The 17,867-nt window shown below is 41.8% G+C and overlaps 1 protein-coding gene across 4 annotated transcripts in view; it reads left to right on the forward strand.

Annotated features, from left to right (window-relative positions):
* The window catches only part of LOC144689829 (CAP-Gly domain-containing linker protein 4-like), a 350,052-nt gene that overhangs the window by 55,953 nt on the left and 276,232 nt on the right, over window positions 1–17,867 (forward strand). For all 4 annotated transcript variants that reach the window (XM_078557236.1, XM_078557237.1, XM_078557238.1 and 1 more), the window contains exon 2: window positions 6,355–6,504. In XM_078557236.1, coding sequence (XP_078413362.1) covers window positions 6,369–6,504 — 136 coding nt within the window. In that variant the 5' untranslated portion in view covers window positions 6,355–6,368. The remainder of the gene's footprint in view (window positions 1–6,354; window positions 6,505–17,867) is intronic.

A 17,867-nucleotide genomic window follows, 5' to 3' on the forward strand; every position in this document is an offset into this window, starting at 1 on the left:
AGTGACTGTGCAATAAAGTTTAGAGCCACTCACTAGTGTGTGACAGGAAGGGGCAGAAAATATAAGCAGAAGAGTGCAGCAGGAGTTAGAACCAGCGTGAATAATAATGGTAAAAAGTCAAAGCTTAAGGCTCTTTATCTGAATGCACTCAGCATTTGTAACAAGGTAGATGAGTTGACGTCACAAATAGAAATATATGGATATAACTTGATAGCTATTACAGAGACGTGGTTGCAGGGTGATCAAGACTGGGAACTCAATATTCAAGGGTATTTGACGTTCCGGAAAAATAGGCAAAAAGGAAAAGGAGATGGGGTAGCTTTGTTAACAAAGGACGGTATCAGTGTGGTGGTGAGTAGTGATATAGGTGGCATAGATCGTGATGTGGAATCAGTTTGGGTAGAAATAAGGAATAGCAAGGGGAAGAAGTCACATGGTGGGAGTCTATAGGCCCCTGAAGAGTTGCATCACTGTAGGACAAAGTATAAATCAGTAAATAATGGAGGTGTGTAAGAAGGGCGCTACAATTGTCATGGGTGATTTTAATTTGCACAATGACTGGACAAATCAGAATGGCAAGGGTAACATAGAAGACGAATTTGTAGAATGCATCAGGGATTGTTTCTTAGAGCAATACATTGCAGAACCTACCTGAGAACAAGCTATTTTAGATCTTATATTGTGTAATGAGGTAGGATTAATAAGAGATCTCATAGTTTAGGATCCTCTAGGGGGTAGCGATCGCAACATGGTAGAATTTCAAATTCAATTTGAAGGTGAGTAACCCGGGTCTCAAACCAGTGTCCTCAACTTAAATAAGGGCGGTTACGGAGATATGAAGAAAGAGTTATCTAAAGCGGGCTGGAAAAATAGACGAAGGGGAAGATCAGTGGATGAACAGTGGTAGACATTTAAGCAGATATTTCATAATATCTCAGCAAAAAATTTATCCGGGTCAAAAAGGACTCAATGAGAAGGATGAACCACCTGTGGTTAACAAAGACGGTCAAGGAGAATATCCAATCAAAAACTAAGGCATACAAAGCAGTGTAAACTAATGGTAGACCAGAGGATTGGTAATTTTTTAGGAACCAGCAGTGGATGACTAAAAAGCTAATAAAGAGGGGGAAAATTGATTGTGGGAGAAAATTGATTATGAAAGTAAATTGGCAAGACATATAAAAACAAACAGCAAGAGCTTCTATGGGTATATAAAAGGAAAGAGAGTAGCTAAAATGAGCTTGGGACCCTTAGAGGATGCAACTGGAGAATTGATAATGGAGAACAGGGAAATGGCACATAATTTAAACCAATATTTTTCACCGGTCTTCCTGGCGGAGGACACTATAAACATTCCAACGATATCAGATAAACAAGGAGCTAATGGGAGGAAAGATCTTGTAACAGCCTCTATCACAAGGGACAAAGTATTTGATAAACTAATGGGACTAAAGGCAAACAAGTTGCCAGGACCTGATGACCTGCATCCAAGGGTTTTAGAGGAAGTGGCTGCAGAGAGAGTGGAGGCATTGGTCGATATATTCCAGAACTCACTGGATTCCGGGAGGGTCCCAGCGGATTGGAAAACTGCTAATGTGACGCCCCTGTTCAAGAAGGGAGGGAGACAAAAAGCAGGAAACTGTAGGCCAGTCAGCCTAATGTCTGTCGTTGGGAAAAAGCTATAGTCTGTTATTAAGGAAGAAATAACAGCACATTTAGGAAAGTTTAATGCAATCAAAGAGTCAACATGGTTTTGTGAAAGGGAAATCATGTTTGCCAGATTTGCTAGAGTTCTTTGAGGATATAACAAGCAGAGTTGATAAAGGGGAACCGGTATATGTCGTGTATTTAGATTTACAAAGTTGCCACAAAAACGTTATTGCACAAGATAGGCGCTTACGGTATTGGGGGTAATGTATTAGCATGGATTGAGGATTTGTTAACACACAGAAGACAGAGAATCGGGATTAATGGGTCTTTTTCAGGTTGGAAAGATGTAACTAGTGGAATACCACAAGGATCAGTCCTAAGGCCTCAATTATTTACTATCTATATTAATGCACTTTGGTAGGAAAAGTCAAAAGGCACTATTATTATTTAAATGGAGACGATAATTTAAACGGAGAGAGACTCCAAAAAAGTGCAGCACAGAGGGACCTGGGTGGTCTTGTGCATGAAACACAAAAAGTTAGCATGCAGGTGCAGCAAGTAATTAAGAAGGCAAATGGAACTTTGACCTGTATTGCTAGGGGGTTGGAGTTTAAAATTAGGGAAGTCTTGTTACAACTGTACAGGGTGTTGGTGAGGCCACACCTGGAGTACTCTTTTGGTCCCCGTATTTAAGAAAGAATATATTGGCATTGGAGGCAGTTCAAAAGAGATTCACTAGGCTGATTCCGGGGATGAAGGGGTTGACTTATCAAGATCGGCTAAACAGGTTATTGACTTATCAATAAACGCCTTTATTCATTAGAGTTTAGACGAATGAGGGGTGATCTTAATGAAACATACAAGATTCTGAGGGGGCTTGGCAGGGTAGATGTTGAGAAGATGTTTCCACTAGTCGGGGAATCTTGAACTAGGGGACATAGTTACAGAATAAGGGGGCACTCATTTAAAATTGAGATGCAGTGTCTGATGGCTGCTGTCTCAGCCTCCAATGCAGTACAAGCAGCTTTCATCAGAATTCTTAAGTGCTGTAGTGGAAGCTGAGACTTGTTTCATGTAAGGTCAGCTTGCTGCCGTACAAGGTTAATTTGTTGTCATGCAAGCTCAGACTGCTGCTACTATGGTTGTGGATTACAGCATGCAAAGTGACTTAAAGGGTGCCACAACAGTACCTCAATCTGTCCTCCAAGAGATTTTTAGGATTGCTGAGGTACCATCCCAGGGAAATGGCAATGGCTCCATAGAGTAGGAACCTGCTGTCCTGCCTCAGGAAAACAACATTGAACCTCCCACCCCAGCTAGTCCTGCATAGCCCTTTCTGTTGCCTGTCAGTCAGCCAGCCCATACAGAGATGTTGCAGTCTGCATCCAGGCCTTCTGGATCTAGAATCACTCAACATTGTCTTCCAAGGCCATTTGCAGTATCCACCACTGAAAGTCAACAGCTTTCCACCAGCTATGCTGCAGCTATGAGGTGAGATTAGAAAGGTTAGGACTGTTCTCCTTGGAACAGGGAATGTTAAGAGGTTATCTATTAGAGGTTTTCAAGATGATGATGGGTTTTAATTAAGTAGATAGTGAAATGCTGTACCCACTGGCAAGTGGGTTAATAAGAAGAAGTCATAGATTTAAAATAATTGCCACAAAATCTAGAGGAGAGAGAATATTTTTTGTTCATATCTGGAATGCTCTACCTGAAAAGGTGGTAGAAACTCACTCCATAAATATTTTTTTGAATTCAGTTGTACAGGTACTTGAGCATGAGGAACCTGCAGGGTTATGGACAGAAAGTGGATATGTGAGACTATGCATGACTGCGGGCCAAATGGTCACCCCCTGTGCTATAAGTTTCTGTTGGCTGGATTTTATAGGATGACATGTTTCCCGCCTCCTACTGACTAAAAGTCAGCTGGGAGCCACAAATTGGTCACTTAAAGGTCTCAATAGACCCAAGGGCAAGCAGGCTACCCGATGCCTCCACCGACCTGTGTAAAATGGGAGGCAGGTTGCGGGAAGGCAGTGGGCAGGCCATGCCCTGCATTTCATAAGCTCCCTTGTCTTCTAACATGCTGGCAGAGAGCCCTATGATTCTACAATTAGTCAACAACTCTTGTTGTATCGTGTGAGTACCAGGATGGTAGAAGGCAAACTAGGTGGATCTTCATCTTTCTTCATATAACAACTTGTATATTCCCATGAATGTAGTTCCATTGTCCTGATCATGATAATCATGCTGGTTCAATACTTCAGGGCTCAACATTTATACATTTCACATTCCTACCCCGTTGTTTGCTCATAACTTCTCAAGGACCAATATGCAACTGGGTTCCAATGTCCTCTTCTGCTTGTTCTTTTACATTTCCTTTTTTGCCTTTCTTTTTCTGTCTCTTTTTCTCTCTCAATCCATACTTGTTCCCTCTCTTTATTTCTCTTTTTGCATCTAATTTGCCTCTAATTCGTCTTATTTCCATCTCCGTCATTCGCTCTGTTTCTTTTTCTATCCTTTCGTTTCCTTCATTAAGGAGATAGACCATTAATGAGGGCCCAGATATGATGTTGATATAACTGCACCATTATCAATTTGCATTTTCAGCAATTTACGGCCCAAATATTGTCCAATTTGAAGGGTGAGGTAAAAAGTCCAATTCATGTTGTTTGCTGCAAGATCGCCATTTCAGCAATTTCTGGTCCACATTTTACTCACTTCTGTCAAAGTTGGATTCTACTTCCAAAATTCTGTAAAACCCAAAGTCCCTCTCCAGAGTGATGCCAAACCAAAGAGTTGTACCACACTGCTAATGCCTCAACCAAAACCCAGGGCTTTCCCTAGTGAAGCTAAACCCTACTCTCCTTAACCCTGCTCTCCTTATCCAGTACTGCTAGCTTTCACCTTCTGTTACTATTTGACCCATTATTTTTATCTAATTGTTTTTTTCTCCTTCTGCAAAGCACCTTGGATTTTTTTCCTCTCTGTTAATGCCACTAAATAAGTGTAAGCTGTTGTGTGATTTGGTCAGTATTTTTAGTGTTTCTATATATTACAGTGAAACAAAAAATACAGAATTGTAATTCACATCCATTTGCTCCTCCACAATCCTGATTCAGTGAGTTCTCCGCCTCCAGTGAACACGTACAGAAAATAAGGACTGAAGTACACGAGTCGCTGGATCCCTGGCCACATACCCCCCCACCTCAAGGGAACACCGGCTGCCCAAAGTTGTTTATAGGCTGGAGGCAGGATATCCGCCCCTCAGGAACTCTCCCAATCAGAGGCCGGCAGCTCTCCATTACATCAGGACAGAGGCATACTATACCGGATTGGGATTTGGGTGTGTGTTTGGGGATCTTGTCGGGTACCAAGCTGATAGGCCTGGGTGGGGGGCTGGAGTTTGTTATGGGGGTGAGGGCAGCCTGGACAGGTAAAATGTTAAGGGGGCTCTGATGGGCTCCAGGGGGCCTGTTAAGAAGGAACCCCTCCCTGCCACCAGCTGGTGTAGGAAATCAGCCAGGCTGGCTACTTGGCGTGGGTCTCTTCTGCTGCTGGTTAAATCCTAGCTGCAGCAGGATGAGACCCTTGTGGGAATTAATTGCCCACTTAAGAGCTTCAATTGGCCCACTAGTGGGTGGGCTGCCTGATGCCATCCCCACCACTGGTACAATTGCAGTGTGGGTGCATGGGTAGGCAGTGGGCAGGCTACCCATTGGATTTAACGAGCATCTCCCCCTGCCCCCTACACCTTCAAACCAAATCCACCCCTATGATGAATTCAAGAATGCCGCAATTCTTGGGAATAATTCATCTTTCCATCTTCATGGATGGGAAATGGTGTGTGATACAGGGAGGAATGTAATTGTGGAGAAAATGAGAAGTAAGAAAGGGAAACATTAGCAGAAGGTATATGCTTTGGAAATATATGCTTTTTTACTTATTTGGCAGATACAGCTTTTATTCAATTGATTGTGTGGGTTCTTTGTTTAGCGTTTTTTTGTTCAGGTAGAAACGTTTTAATCCAGGACCACAGGAAGCAGCCAGGAATTGAAAGTCTGGCTGATTTTTTTTCTCCCTCTCCATAAACTTAGGCTGCTGGGGTCAATTATCATGCTGCCTTGACTGAGATCAGCAAACTCAGGATAGTTGGGATGGAACCAAGCATCTTCCTGATCTGTATGGCTCGGCTGCTATCTGAAACTTGTTGAGCCATAAATACTGGTAGGAACATGCAGAACTCCTGTAAAGCAGTATAAAGAGGGACAGTTTTGTCAGTTTCTAGATAAACTTATTGGGCCTTTTGAGGAATCCCATCTTTCTATATCTCTGCAGGTTACTACTAATTAATGCCTCACAAGTGCAAAAAGCTGAAGCATGTTTCCCAGCACTATGGGAATGAATGTGAAACCCTTCACAAGACTGATACTAACAGGAGCATTATATGATATCGAGCCATATATGAAGAGTTTAGGTCAGATGACCAAAGGCTTGGCCAAAGAAGTTTTAAGGAGTGTCTTAAAGGACACAAGTGAGATAGAGAGGCAAAGCGGCGTTACTGAAATACTTTTCAAGATGGCAATATGAGAGAAATTACATAAATCAAAAACATGGAATGGTGTGAGTGATCAAGACAAGTCATCATTTAAATGAATCGATTATAATGTAACTGGAATGATAAACTGTTCTTCCCTTCTACAGGGGCTAGCATTGAAATGACAAAAGAAGACCCTTTTGTAGAACCCTCCAATGATGAGGACTCTGTGAGCGGAAGTTATAGTACTGTATCCTCAGATTCTGAGAGGCCAGTTGTCCATCCAGTAGTTTCAGCACCTATGCCTACAGATTGTGGTAAGTAATTTTTTCAACAACCAGCTTTGTGAAAGATTGGACTACTAATCACTGTGCTTTCATTAACTAATTCAATCTTTTCAATGGTGGATTATATCTTTGATATATTTACGTAGTACATCCTTATTATCGTGAGGGAGACAATGAACTTTTAAAAAGAAATTTGAACTCCCTGTTATTAACTGAAATAAATTATGCCACAAGATTTCACGTTTTAAACAAAAACTTTTACTGCACAAGAATTAAACAAAGCAAGGACTACTAACTTAACACTATATTTCGTAATGTTACGATCCTGTTAGGGACCGTTAACATTTAAAGAAAAACCTGAACACCTCGTTTTAACCAATATAACCAAGCCACAAGATTTGATGTTTTTAAACAAAAATAAACTTTATTATATATAAAAAGTTTAAACAAAACAAGCACTATTAACTTAACAATATGGTTTTTAGCTATGTATGCTGTGCGCTCAGCTTTACTTCTTACTTCCCCCAATAATTCTCTTATACTTTTATGATATCTTGGAGTTATTTACTTCTGTTGGGATCACCCAAAAGTATGCCACAGTCCTCTGGAGTTTACTTTAATTCTCCTCCGTTCCATTCTTCGAGGTAAGACTCGTTGTTTAATGCCTCTTGACTGTGGATGTTTCGGTCCTTTGTTCTAAAGTTGCCTTCTCAATGATTCCCAGCTAATTCTGCTGATTGCTTTCTTTGCTACAAGGCTCTGTGAGGACCACTGTAAATTTCCTCCACTCACTGCAAGCTAGAGTAAATCTTCCTGCCAATTTTCCCTCATGTAATCAAAATGGAGATTAAGCCCTCACCTGCATTCCACATGGAATAATGAAGTTAGTATTTTCTCAGCTTAACTGCTAGCCTGACTATTGTCCATCGACTTTGGCTATCTTCTCTCATTGGACCACAATTGCCCAAATTTCTAGGACATAGGTTCCCAGCTGCTTCACTCAACCAGCCTTACTAGTTGGCTAAACTAACTGACTTCACAAAGATAAATTTATAACAAAAAATATCACTAAGCTCCACCTATCGCCATGGCAATGTGACACACAAGGTCTGCTCTAAGGTAGAAATGCAAGTCTACTTCATAATTCCAAGGCTTTCCTTAATCCTGGGAACCACATTAATAACTTAGTTTTTACTGGAATAAACACAGATATCATGCCTCCAATTCTTTAGCTAAGTAAGACAAATGCTTTTTTATGATTCTCACCCTTTCACTCTGATTTTATGCAGTAAACACAGGTTACATTTTGAATTGTAATTATCTTGAGTCCCTGTGGTTTGGCAGTCTCTAGATGTTTACCAGAAGTTTTTCCCACTGAACTTAAGTTTAAAATTCAATTTCTAAAAGTAAAAATCTATACCTCTAAAATATATGAATCATGACACCAGGCATGTATAACAATAAGCCCTTATTATTTAAATCCGAAAATCACAATAGACCACGCCTTGTCCTGTTTCTATTTCCACCCAAGAGTTTCCCTATATATTACAGGATATTGAAGGTCTTTTTACTTTTCCTGGGACCAAACCAAAGTATGCCACAGCTCTTAGGAATTCAGTTTAATTCTCCTCAGTTTCCCAGCCTGGCATTTAGGCTTCCAGAGTTCTCTCTCTGTGAGGATTCCACTGGTGATCTCTTATGCTAGTTTTACAGGTCTGACAATTTTACCTCCTCATGCACTTGAACTTTTCATTCTGAATATGGGCTGTAGTCACAATTCCTGCTTAGGGACTCCAGATCAGGAACACCCTGATTACTAATGGCCCCAGTGCTTCATGTTCTGGCTGCTTGCAGATACAAAACTGCTTTTTCACAGTCTTCCAAGTTAACTCTGCTGACAGTTTTCTCACAGGCTTCTCGAGCTGACTAACTGCTTCTGTAAGAAAACACACAGATAAACCCAAAACAAAAGAGTATCTCCCTACATAGCCTTTCTCCATAGCAACATGGAATACCTGGGACATTACAAACAGAAATTTAAATTACTTATTTTTTTTATCTTCAAAACAGCCCTTTGATTCTGGCACCCACATGAATAATTTATATCTGTATCTCAATGGAAATAATGGCCGACTTAATGGTTCCATCAATAATGCCAGTGTTTACAAGTTGCTTTGAGCTTCTTTGATCTCGGAAACCTACATGAATAATTGAAACCTCACCTGTTTACACTCTAACTTCAAAGCATTTTCCGAGATGTCTATAGACGAACTGGCCAGATAGATCCAAAGTAGCCATTATAATCCCAGGTGTGAAAACCTATTTCTACCACCCCAACCACACCATAAAACTTCCCCTTTGAACTGTAATTTCCCCAGGTCTGTTTGAATTGTACTTACTACAGGGTTGTTTACCAGTTCATCAGTCAGATGTTTTCATTTATCTACATTTAAAATTCAGTTGCTAAAACTAAAAGTTATGCCTCTAAAACACATAAATTATGAATTTAGATATTTGTAACAACATTATGACTATTCTGGATTCTGTGTAAAACTTGTGTAAATCATGTATTATGAAGTCATGCCATACATAAATTCTTGTCATAACAGCATGATTTGGATAATAGCTCAGTATAAATTTGGGCTAATGGTGACATCAGATAATGTCTTTTGGCCTGTGTTGGCTACCTTTAGTCATCAAGCAGCTGTGCTGAATGGTTTCTGAGGTTTGGGGTGCTTTTCAATTATTTTCACAGTTCAAAGAATTCTGAGGAGTTCAGATAAACATTTAGAAGCACTTAGAAGAGGTAAAGGTGCATACTTCCATGTTCCCAGATAAAATAGTTATAGTGCAGAGTTAGTCGTACGATGTTGGTCAGTTCTTTGCAATCTGGCTAAAATGGATACTTCCATTTAATTTAATGATGAGACATCACTTTAATGTACAAGGAAATGTGATTTAAGCTTTGGGCCCTAGGGTGAAGGAAATTACCTGTAGTGATGGTACAAATAAATAAAGATGTGGTTCTACAGGATCCAATTGGTAAGAGGAAATAAAAATTGACGAATTACTACCCACTATCAAAAATATTTCAAAGAAGAAATAGGTACACTTCAGATGTAACTAGTGGATCTCCCTTGCCACCCTCCTTCAGGGAGCATGTGGTACATTTTGGGATATTTACCAACACTTTTCTTGAGTTCATGAATACACTACAGTAAAGTTCTTTATGAACAAAAACCTGTGTTTTATTCTGCTCTGCTCATGTTTAAAAATTAACCCTCAAAAATAGTAAATCGCTTACTAGAAGATACATATGGTGCCTACCACATTATTCAGAAGGCTAAAAAATATCACATTGTCAGACTAAATGTGCAGGTTAAATGAGTTGGTCGAAATTTTTTACAGATTAACAAATGGACCAAAACAATATATCAAATATCTGTAAACAAAAAATTGAACTGGAATCAGCCCATTAGATTGTAAAATCTTGGGGCTTGTGCCAAAATTAGCAGCATGCATTGGGCCAAGAAATGCAATCCCACGATGAATGGATCAGATCAAAGATCTGCAGCCCTGCCACATCCTGTTATGAATAATGGTGGACAAACAAACAACCAACTGGTGGAGGGGGCTCCACAAATGACCCCATCCTCAATGATGTGGAGCTCAGCACATTAGTGCAGAAGACAAGGCTGAAGCATTTGTAACTATCTTCAGCCAGAAGTGCAGAGTGGATGATCCATCTCTGCTTCCTCCTGAGGTCCCCAGCATCATATACACCAATCTTCAGCCAATTTGATTCCCTCCACGTGATATCAAGAAATGGCTGAAGGTATTGCTTAATTTAAAGGCAATGGGCCCTGACAACAGCCTGGCCATAGTACTGAAGACTTGTGAACCAGAACTAGCCATGCCACGGGCCAAGCTGTTCCAGTTCAGCTGCGACGCTGGCGTCTACCTGACAATGGGGGAAACTGCCCAGGCATGTCCTGTACACAAAAAGCAGGATAATTCCAAACCGACAAATTACTGCCCCTCAGCCTCCTCTTGATCATTAGCAAAGTGATGTAAGGTGCTGTTGACCGCGTGTGGCATCAAGGAACCCTAGCAACTGTGAAATCAATGGGAAGGTTGCTGGGGGTGGAGCAGGGGATGGGCAAGGGAAGATGCACGGGACAGGGGGGAGCTCTCCACTGCTTGGAGTCATACGTAGCACAAAGGAAGATGGCTGTGGTTGTTGGAGGCCAATCAACTCTGTCCCAGGACATCACTGCAGGAGGCCCTCAGGGTAACATAGGAAATAGGAACAGGATTCAGCCATTCGGCCTCTCAAGCCTGCTCTGCCATTCAGTTAGATCATGGCTGATCTTCTTCAACATCATTTTCCTGCACTATTTCCGTGTCCCTTGATGTTTTTACTATCTAGAAGCCTGACGATCTCTGTCTTGAACATACTCAATGACTGAGCCTCCACAGCTATCTGGGGTAGAGAATTCCAAAGGTTTACCACCCTCTGAGAGAAGAAAGCCCTCTTTACCTCAATCCTAAATGCCCTATCTCTTATTCTGAGACTGTGTCCCCTGGTTCTAGACCCCGCCCACCCCGGTCCAGTTGGAGGAAACATCCTTCCTGCATCTACCTTGCCAAGCACTAAAAAAAACACAGGCCCGGTATCCTTAATCTGTCCTCATAGGACAATCCCAGGAATCAGCCTGGTGAACCTTCGTTGCTCCCCCTCTATGGCAAGTATATCTTTCCTTAGGTAAGGAGACCAAAACCGCACACAATACTCCAGGGGCGGTTTGTCCAAGGCTCTGAACAATTGCAGCAAGACATCTTTACTCCTGTACTCAAATCCTCTTGCAATAAAGGCTAACATACCATTTGTCTTCCTAATTGCTTGCTGCACTTGAATGCTAACTTTCAGTAACTCATGAATAAGGACTCCGAGGTCCCTTTGGACATCAGCACTTCTCAATATCACACCATTTAAGAAATAGTCTGCATTTCTGTTTTTCCTACCTAAGTGCATAACTTCACATTTTTTTCAGATTTTATTCCATCTGCCATGCTCTTGCCCATTCACTTATCCTGTCTAAATCCCCTTGAAGCCTCTTTTCATACTCCTGACAACTCACATTCCCATATAATGGGAATATTCTAAGTAGTGTCCTAGGCCTAAGCATCTTCAGCTGCTTCATCAATGACCTCTCCACCACCAAAAGGTCAGAAGTGGGGTTGTTCACTGATTGCACAATGTTAAGTACCATTCGCATCTCCTCAGATACTGAAGCAGTCTGTATCCATATGCAGCAAGACCTGAACGACATTCAGGCTTTGGTTGATAAGTGGCAAGTGACGTTCACGCCATGCAAATGCCAGGCAATGACCATCTCCAACAAGAGAGAATCTAACCATCTCCCCTCATTACCATCACTGAATCCCCCACTATCAACTTTCTAGGAGTAACCATTGACCAGAAACTGAACTGGACTAGCCATATAAATATTGTGGCTACAAGAGCAGGTCAGAGGCTGGAAATTCTGAGATGGGAATCTCACCTCCTAACTACCCAAAGCCTGCAGTCCATCATCTACAAGGCTCAAATTAGGAGTGTGATGGAATACTCTCCGTTTGCCTGGATGAGTGCAGCTCCAACAGCACTAAAGAAGCTCGACACCATCCAGGACAAAGCAGCCTGCTTGATCACCCCATCCACCAACTTTAACATTCACCACTGACGCTCAGTGGCAGCAGTGTGTTCTGTATACAAGATTCACTACAGCAACTCACCAAGGCTCCTTTGACAGCAGCTTCGAGACCTATGACCCCTATCACCTAGAATGACAAAGGCAGCAGATGCATGGGAACACCACCACCTGTAAGTTCTCTTCCTAGTTGTACACCCTCCTCACTTGGAATATATTGCTGTTCCTTCACATTCACTGGATCAAAAACCTGAAACTCCCTTCCCAGCAGCACTGTGGGTGCACCTGCACCAGCTGGACTGCAGTGGTTCAAGAACGTGCCTCTCCACCACAATCTCAAGGGCAGTTAAGGCTGGGCAACAAATGCTGGCCTAGCCAGTGACACTCACCTCCTATCAAAGAATAATTTTAAAAGCTGCATTAGTTCTGTTTTTCACTGCTTTTTATGTTTCTCACTGCTTTTTATGTTTCTCTTAATTGAATGCTAAACTTCAGAATTTCTGTTGGCAATGATTCCTTCTACAGGGCACTGGTGAGACCACATCTGGAATACTGTGTACAGTATTGTCTCTTTATTTAAGGAAGGATGTAAATGCATTGGAAGCAGTTCAGAGAAGGTTTACTAAACTAATACTTGGATTGGATGGGTTGTCTTATGAGGAAAGGTTGGACAGGCTAGGCTTGGGATCTGCTGGAGTTTAGAAGAATAAGAGGTGACTTTATTGAAACATATAAGACCCTGAGGGGTCTTGACAGGGTGGATGTGGGGAGGATGTTTGTGGGAGAATCTAGTACTAGGGGCCACTGTTTAAAAATAAGGGGTCACCCATTTAGGACAGAGATGAGGAGAAATTTTTTTCTCTCAGGAGATTGAGAGCCTTCGGAACTCTTTTCCGTAAAAGGCGGTGGAAGCAGAGTCTTTAGATGTTTCTAAGTCAGAGGTGGATGCATTCTTGATAAGTAAGAAGGTGAAAGATTAACGGGGATAGGTGGGAATGTGGAGTTGAGGTTACAATCAGATCAGTTACGAACTTATTGAATGGTGGAGTGGGCTTGAAGGGCCGAATGGCCTACTCCTGCTCCTGATTCGTGTGGTCATATGCTCTTTTTCCACTTCTGTTTCTTTCAGCATAAGAGCTCCAAGAGAATTCACACTTAAAAATTCAGGTGGCATTTATGTTTCATAAATTGTGCGCACATTCTCCTTTTGAATGATTCAAATCACTTTGTGCTTCATTACTGCTTTTTAAAAAATTTTAATGCTGTCAGTCTCTGCAAAATGGCAGTCACCAATGGAAATTTGGTCGCACATGGCGCACTCCACTACATGTTCAAGTTTTTGTTCTGACCTTATAATTAACATTGTACTTTTACTGACATTTTGATATGACTATCATTGTTGGCATGTGCTCTGTGTCCATCAGTCATGCTTAAATAAATGGACAATCTGCAAAGTGATCACTACAAGTATTAGTGAAAATATAGCATTGCTTGAAGTGTAGTTTTGGTAATTAAAATTTGAAGAGTGACAACTGCAATCAATGATCATTATAAAAAGATTCTACAGTAAAATCATTTCTTTTGAAGGAGCAGTGCTATTAACAGTTCTTAGAGGCAAAGTGGTTGAAATTATGGCTTAATTTTCACATGTTCTTCCAATCGGGCTTCACACCAGATCGTGAATAGAAATCGTAACTGCATCTGTCAAGCCACACATGGTAATGTTTCAAATAGACAGTTCTAGTCATCAAAGTAACTTTATGTTAATTAGTTTCTGAATACAAAGCAGATTGCTTCTTGTTTTTCATTTTGAAGGAATAAATTTCATTTGAACTTTTCAAAAATATAAAATGAAGGCAGAAAATACTTTATTTGTCAGAGCATGAGCATAGTATATGGAGTGAGCTATATGATCTTTGATTTAAGCTTCAAGTAATGCTCTGATGACCTTCAAGACTGTGTTTGGAGCACATTGGTTCTCTGGACTTTTGTCACCATGATCTGAACATAGCTGACAATTGCAATCCTGGTGAATCCATGTTGGCAGGGAAATATTTAGTTCCCAGGTTTGTTAGAACAGGTGCCTTTATGTAGTGCACAACTGTTTTGCTATGTCAGAGATTTATGCAGTTCTACTTCTGTAGTTTTGTTTCTGTTGTATAATCATGATTTCCAGGGAAGATCAAATATGTAAGAGAAAGGAAAACTATTGGTTATGTTTTACTGTTTTTAAAATTTGCTTCTTTGTTAAAATTAGGCAAGAAATTCAGAATTCATTATTTTTTAATATATTTGTTCATGGGATGGGCATCACCGGCTAGGCCAGCATTTATTGCCCATCCCTAATTGCCCTTGAGAAGGTGGTGGTGAGCTGACTTTTTGAACTCCTGCACTCCATGTGTTGTAGGAACACCCACATTGCTGTTAGGGAGTTCTAGGATTTTTCCGCAGTGGCATTGAAGGAACAGCAATATAGTTCCAAGTCAGGATGGTGTATGACTTGGAGGGGAACTTGCAGGTGATGGTGTTTCCATGCATCTGCTGCCCTTGTCCTTCTAGGTGGTAGAGGTCAGGGGTTTAGAAGGTGCTGACAAAGGAGCCTTGGCGAGTTGCTGCATTGCTTCTTGTAAATATATACACTGCTGCCACTGTGCATCAGTGGTGGAGGGAGTGAATGTTCACAGTGGTGGATGGGATGCCAATCATGCAGGCTGCTTGTTTTGGATGGTGTCGAGCTTCTTGAGTGTTGTTGAAGCTGAGCTCATCCAATCAAATGGAGAATATTGCATCACAGTCCTGACTTGTGCCTTGTGGATAGTCATCGGGGAATCAGGAGGTGAGTTACTCACCGCAGAATTCCCAGCCTCTGACTTACTATTGTAGCCACAATATTTATATGGCCAGTTCAGTTTCTGGTCAATGGTAATCCCCAGGATGTTGCTAGAGGGGGATTCAGCAATGGTAATGCCATTGAATGTCAAGGGGAGATGCTTAGATTCTCCCTAGTTGGAGATGGTCATTGCCTGGCACTGGTGTGGAGTGAATGTTATTTGCTACTTATCAGATCTTGCTGCATATGGATACGGACTGTTTTAGTGTCTGAGGAGTTGTGAATGCTGCTGAACATTGTGCAATCATCAGTGAACATCCCCACTTTTGACCTTGTGATGGAAGGGAGGTCATTGATGAAGCAGCTGAAAATGGTTGGGCCCAGGGCACTACCCTGTGGAAGCCCTGGGACTGAGATGAATGATCTCCAACAACCACAACCATTTTCCTTTGTGTACGTGTGACCCCAACCAGCAGAAAGTTTTCCACCTGATTCCCATTGACTGCAGTTTACCTAGGACTCCTTGATACCACACTCTATCAAATGGTTCCTTGATGTCAAGTGTCTTCACTCTCATCTCATCTCTTGAGTTCAGCTCTTTTGTCCATGTTTGGACCGAGGTGGTAATGAGGTCAGGAACTGCATGGCCGTGGCATAACCCAAACTGAGCGTCAGTGAGCAGGTTATTGCTGTGTGACTGCTGTTTGATAGCACTGCCGATGACCCCTTCCATCACTTTGCTGGTGATTGAGAGTAGACTGATGGGATGGCAGTTGGCTGGGTCGGATTTGTTTTGCTTTCTATGGACAGGATACACCTGGACAGTTGTCCACATTGGCTGGTAGATGCCAGTGTTGTAGCTGTACCGCTTGGCTAAGATCACGACTAATTCTGGAGCACAAGTCTTCACTACTATTGCCGGAATGTTGTCAGGGTCCATAGCCTTTACAGTATCCAGTGTCTTCAGCCATTTCTTGTTATCATGTGGAGTGGATTGAATTGGCTGAAGACTGGCATCTATGATCCTGGGGACCTCCAGAGGAGGCTGAGATGGATCATCCGCTTGGTACTTCTGGCTGAAGATGGTTGCAAATTATGCTGAGCTCCCATATCATTGAGGATAGTAATATCTTTGGAGCCTCCTCCTTCTCCAGTTAGTTACTTAATTGGTTACCACCATTCACGACTGGATGTGGCAGGAACTGTAGAGTTTAGATCTGATCCACTGGTTGAGGGATCACTTAACTCAGTCTATTGTATGCTGCTTCCGCTGTTTGGCATGCAAGTAGTACCTTATTTTAGGTATGCCTCGTGCTGTGCTGTCACCACAACATGATGAAGGGTTTCCTCGATGTGAAGATGAGACTTCGTCTCCACCAGGACTATGCAGTGGTCACTCCTACCAATACTATCATGGACATATGGACCTGTGACAAGTAGATTGATGAGGTGAGGTCAAGTAGGCTTTTCCCTCTTGTTGGTTCCCATACCACTTTCCGCAAACTCAGCGAATATGTCCTTTAGGACTTTACCAGCTCGGTCAGTAGCGGTGCTACTGAGCCACTCTTGGCATTGAAGTGTCGACAGGGCTGGGTGTGCTATTGTCATTTCTGATGTCTAGGTCGATGCTGTGTGGGGCATCTGGTTTCATTATCTATATTGGTTTGATGTGACTGAATGGCTTGTTGAGAGGGCATTTGAGAAGCAACCGCATTATTGTGGATCTTGAGCCACATGTAGGCCAGACCAGGTAAGGAATGGCAGATTTCCTTGCCTAAAGGATATTAGTGAACCAGATGGTTTTTTTACAACAATCAGCAAGGTTTTATGGTCACCATTAATGAATCTAGCTTTTTAATTCCAGATTTATTAATTGAATTTAAATTCCATCAGTTGCCATGATGGGATTTGAACCCTTGTGCTCAGAACATTAGCTTGGGCCTCTGGATTGCTAGTCCAGTGACATTGCCACTACACCACCACCTCCCAGTTGGGTGTTCTCAGTCAGGTTGCTGTTGTTCCACATTTTCACTCAGCTTGGATGTAACAGCTGTAGCTTTTGGGATGCATGTGCTGATTTAGGCATCAAGTGACAGACTGCTGGCGATTTGTGGAGCCGAGATATGTGAAGCTATCAACAGTGTCCTGCATCATATTGTTAATGTTGATAGATGGTGGAATGGCCACATGCTGGACCGTGACCTTTGTCTTCCTGATACTGATGCTCAGACCAAACTCTTTTTACATGTGTGAGAGAGCCTGTCCATTTGCTGCTGAAGGTGCGACATTGTCAGCTTAGAGCAACTTTGATGAGGACTTGGTGCAGTTTTATCATGGATCTTAGGCGAGTGATGTCGAACAGCCTTCCATCAGTTCTGGTAGTTAGTAAATGTAGAATAACGGGTTAATGTCAGGAGCACTGGTGTAACTACTGATGTAACTATGATGCAATGTCACATGACTAAGAGACTGAGATCTGGTGGGAAGCAGAAGTACAACTTCGTGCAGAGTGCTGAGATGTACGTAGATCTGTAAATAAACAGGAATAGTTTTTACGAATAACAGTCTATGGTGGTATCCTTAGGGTAACAGGCAAACCCTAAAGAAACTTCGTCTAGGCCCCAAATTCAAGATGAGACATGGTGACAGTGGAGAGAGCATAATGACGCTATGACCAGATGAGAAGGAGTGAACTGATCCTCCTCTATTCAGCCTCTTTGGTTGGTCACAACAAGGGTTTAATGTTTCATTCATGAGGTAATGCTTTTTCCAAATCCAAATGTATTTAACTATTTAAGCAGTGATCAATAAGGAGCCAATGAAGCAAGGTTTTCTTGAGCTAAAGAAAGAGC

The sequence above is a fragment of the Cetorhinus maximus genome, chromosome 14, assembly GCF_964194155.1.
Source record: "Cetorhinus maximus chromosome 14, sCetMax3.hap1.1, whole genome shotgun sequence".
Taxonomy (NCBI): Eukaryota; Metazoa; Chordata; class Chondrichthyes; order Lamniformes; family Cetorhinidae; genus Cetorhinus; species Cetorhinus maximus.